The sequence below is a fragment of the Phalaenopsis equestris genome, unplaced genomic scaffold (genome assembly GCF_001263595.1).
Source record: "Phalaenopsis equestris unplaced genomic scaffold, ASM126359v1 Scaffold200183, whole genome shotgun sequence".
NCBI classification, from domain to species: domain Eukaryota; kingdom Viridiplantae; phylum Streptophyta; class Magnoliopsida; order Asparagales; family Orchidaceae; genus Phalaenopsis; species Phalaenopsis equestris.
Genome location: NW_018220020.1, coordinates 61958 through 66743, shown reverse-complemented (window position 1 = coordinate 66743; position 4786 = coordinate 61958). Strand labels below are relative to the sequence as shown.

Below are 4786 nucleotides of genomic sequence, written 5' to 3'. Positions count from 1 at the left end.
TTAACATACTTCAATAATCTAGAGGAAGGTTAACTTACTGCTAAAATATAATATAAACCTATCGTTATGCAGCCTTTTTGCACTCCACAAATGGAAACAGCAACAAACTTGTAAGACAGGTTGTTTAGCAAAAAGATTAAGCACAACTTGACAGGAAAAAGGCTAGACCAATTCAGCAAAAGCAAAGAAAAAATCATCAGAAAAAAGTTCCAACTTCAAAATTCAATAGAGTCGGTGCTTAGAAGAAAATAGATGAGCAATAAATTATGTCTACACAAACCTGATACATCTTCCCTTCCACGCAGCCATTGCAGAACCCTTTTGGCATCTAACATCTTCCCTTTGCTAACAAGCCACCTCGGAGACTCAGGCAGGAAGAATATTGTTAATGCCAAATATATCAGGGATGGGATGGAAAGAACTCCAAGCATCACTCTCCAATTTGGATTCGCCATAAGAGACATTGCAAATACCATACAATATGACATAAACATTCCCCCTGAGCCACAGAATTGTGGAAGGGTATTTAGCTGCCCTCTTATCTCAGGTGGGGATGTCTCAGAAATATACACCGGAATAAGGGTAACAGCCAAGCCAACTCCAAACCCATCAATGAGCCTGGCAAGGAGTAAGATGTAAACATTTGGAGACCACAGCATCACCAAGCCACTAATAAAATAAAATACTGAAGACAAGATAATCATGGGGCGCCTGCCACACCAATCTGAAATGGGTCCTGAGCATGTAGTAATTATTGTAGCGCCAATAAGTGACATAGCCACAATTAAACCTTCAACAGTAGGCTTTGTCTGTAATTCAAATTCTCTTTTAATGTAAATAACAGCTCCTGGATCAATAAAAATAGAATTTTGAGATTCAAAAGAGTTATCAGCGTCAGAAAAAAAAAGAGATTCCTAGCAGATAGAAAATATAATTTAGAAAATGCTAATTCATTTTCACTCATTATGTGTGAAAATTAAATCATTACATTAAAGGAGTTTTGATGAGGTTTGTAGAGTTTGAAATCAATGAGCAATTTACATATTACAGAATAAACCAGATTGCTGACTACATCCAACCAAATTATGGAATAAACCAGTTTCAACATTTCCAAAACATATTTTATAACTTCAAGCAACCAAATGAGCCATAAAATTTCCAATATGACATAGGAAGAAAGTAAGATCATACCTGCAATTGTAGCATTGTCCCAACCCTGCAACAGGTTTCCAATAGTGGCTGCTATGGCAATAAAAACAGCCCCGTCCATCTCTTCAGCAAGGAACAGATACGATTATGAAAAGAACAGCTTTCTGTCACACAATCGCATACCAGGAAACATAAAAACTTGCAAGATTATCATAACGCAGCCATCAAAGAAGAATCTAAAAAGTCGGAACAAATCAAATAGAGCGCTTACCGTCGATAGGAATTCAAATAAAAGTATATCCGTTCAATTGACCGATGAATAACAAACCCATGTAAGCCGGCCAAATAGGCCTAGAAAAACATAGGATCAGTCAGTATAATCCTGTAATAATTAGAAATGTGCAATCGCCGCCGAAGAACGAAATACAAACGAAACACATGAAAGGAAGCTATATGAATAATCTTTAGCCCACTCAATCTGAATCCAACACTTAAAAATCCCTTTCTCCCCTGCCTAATACCATCGCTCACACAGCAAAATACATAGAACAGGGGTTTTCCCGATTGAAACGAATCAGGATGAAGATTTTCCGATTAGAGAATAAAAACATCTCAAATTTAACTAATAATCATGAGCCCACGTGTTCTTTAAGATAATCAAAGTTCATCTTGCCCGAACGCCACCGGTCCCCTTTCACTGTGGAATCTCGAGGCTTTCTGCAACAGGAAAGAGCGAAAAACGGAGTGAAATATCACTTGGAACTCGTAAACATAGCTGTCAAACGAGAAACCTTTCCATTCATAGCAATGAGATTCAAAGATTGTCAATGGAGACAACGGCTTCAAAAAAATGGGCGATGGGTGATAAAATATGAGAGGACAGAGATGAGGAGAGAGAAAAGAAGAAAGGTAGAGTGAGAGTGAGAGATCGGTTAGCAATGTGGCACTGAACCTAGGGAATCGCGAGAAAAAGGTTTCTCAGGAATCGCGACAAGAAAACAATAGTTATAATAGTACGACACATAAAGACGAGATCCGATGAATATTTTTTGTACTATATGTTGGCAAAGCAATATTTTGAACATTATATAAAAATGTTATTATAGATGCTCTATTTGATCTTGAGTGCAACTTGGCCAAAATGTCCCTCCAAATAATTCATTTATAGTCATCCAAGGCTTCTTGGACTAAGGTTTCGTTTGAGGATGCGAGAAAGTTTTGAAGGCTGTACAAAATTTCATTTGATGAAACAGGGGGAGATGAGCGTCTTTGGTTGGAATGATAAATTCCACTATTTTTTATCGCCACTCCTCTCCTCACGTGACGAACGCAATTTTTCAAAAATGATTAGCGAGCATCATCGTTGTTACAAATGAAATAGAAAAGGGCTTGATCAATTCACCCTAAAATAACACAACCAAATGCATGCAGTGAACTCAATTATGAATGCTCCCAAACTAATGACATCGTCATAATGTTATAGGCTGATAGAAGCATTGTTGAAGAAAAACTACACAAGATGAAGTTTTAAGCAAAAATAATCACCATGAAAAGGTGTTACAAAAGAATTTTAATAGCAGGCGGAACTTAATTGCTTATGACATGTACGGTATCTCAAGTCAACTCGTCTAAAAATAAGAGTAGCAATTAAATATTAAAAAAGAATATTTTTCTTAAATATTTAAGTCACACATTTATCTTCATTTTTTCTTTGTTTGACATGCTTATCATCATTTCTTATTCTCTTTTGTTTGTAAGAAGCCATAAAAAAACAAGATCAACATAAAAAAAACGTTCACTGCGTATGGAGCATATCACAAACAAGCAAAGAATTTTCACAAGAAATTGACCCAAACAACAAAAGAATTTCTGCAAAAATGGAATGCACCAAAGAGTTTATAATGCAACAAAAAAACCAACTTAAAGTGTAAATGATGGTGAAGAAAAGATAACCTTTGGAACATGTCCTGTGAGTAACATCAATGGTGCAAGTTCTTTCTATTTTCCCAGAATCAGTGATTCAAGGTGGAGTGCTCCTGCTGCTGCAACACGAAGAATCTTATCATATACTCTGATACTAGAGTATGGAATGTATTACTTTAATAACACTTATTCCAAAGAGATTTATAAGGTGGAAGCACTAAATATGTTCAAGATTCCATCTTTGGAATCTTACAAAGGTGAATCTAACTCCGCTGACAATATAGCGTGATTTGATTTAGTAGTTTTTCTCCTAAGAATAAATAATGTTTTGAAGTGTTCTTTTAAAGAGTAAATGCATACGATTTAACAACCTATCATTTAAAAGCAATTACTAGTTTTTGTCAAATTCAAGTGTTCGTTCAATGCAAAATTCTCTGAAAATTTAGATCTGAAAAATTTGTACTGAACTAAAAGGTTAGTGTTGAAGTTAGTGCTATTATCTGAAAATATAGCTTGTTGTGTTAATCGGTGCATATTATATTACAACGAACATGCAAACGAGACGAAATATAGATTTTTTAGTGTTGATAAATTCAAATCAACAAGGAAAAAGAGTAGAAATCAGATAAATATTCCTTGCAAATGTCTATTTTATTTTTCTCTCATGCCACGGCTTCAACGATTGTATGCTTCCCTGCACACAACTCCTCACATAAAATTGTATAATACCATATTTGTTGGAGTTAATACAATGACTTATCCTTCATCTTGTGAAGCTTAGAAACACTTCAATCACACTTATCTTGATTTTGCAAAGGTAAGCACGCACGCTGCAAAAACCTATCCATGTTGGCAGTTATTATCAGACCATATAATTCGCCCCCTCATATGTGTATGACCATGTCGTTCTTATTTCTAATGTTGATCATACAATTCACATAGCCTAAAGGGTAAAATTAACATGTATTTTTAGCATCTTATAGATGAGTTATATGTATTATGGGAAATCAGTGTGTTGACTTATGATATTGCAACGAAACCAAATTTCACCTTAAGCTGCTCTTATGTGGACTATCAATGATTTTATGGCTTATGGGATGCTATCTAATTGGAGCACAACCGAGAAATTGGCATGTCCCTACTGTATGGACATGTTCGAAGCATTCACTTTGAAGAATGGAAGAAAAAAATTATTGGTTTGATTGTCATCGAAGGTTCTTAGCACATGATCACCCATTCTGGGAGGAATAAAGATGCATTTTTCAGAAATTTAGTTAAAAGATAAGTTCACTCTTAAGAATAAGTGGAAGTGATATATTACAGATGATCAGTCAAGTGCCAAAAACCACTAAGAGACCGGAATTAGCCTCTACATCTTCCTAATTTTGGTGATACATATAATTGAATGAATCATAGTATATTTTAGGATCTTCCATACTGGAGAACCAATCTGATTAGGCATAATATAGATTTTATGCATATTGAGAATTTTTTTTTTTTGATAATATATTTAATATTATTTTGGATATCAAGGGAAAAACAAAAGACATCGTCAAAGCAAGAATGGGCTTGAATGAGTATTGTAAGAGGAGAGGGTTGAAACTATGAGAGACAAATATAGATAAAATAATAAAGGCCAAAACTACATATTAAGCTAGCATTGGATGAACAAAAACCAATTTTTGAGTGGATGCATTCTTTGAAGTTTCCAAGT

The 4786-nt window shown here is 34.9% G+C and overlaps 1 protein-coding gene across 1 annotated transcript; it reads right to left on the bottom strand.

Moving 5' to 3' along the window:
• Positions 1–280: 280 nt before the first annotated feature.
• On the bottom strand, positions 281–2110 carry LOC110035828 (monosaccharide-sensing protein 2-like; the record flags this gene model as incomplete). The annotated part of the gene is given in 3 exon segments (XM_020740127.1): positions 281–847; positions 1192–1313; positions 1421–2110. Coding segments are annotated over 2 exon segments (646 nt in total), but the record flags the coding sequence as incomplete, so codon positions are not given.
• Positions 2111–4786: the final 2676 nt, after the last annotated feature.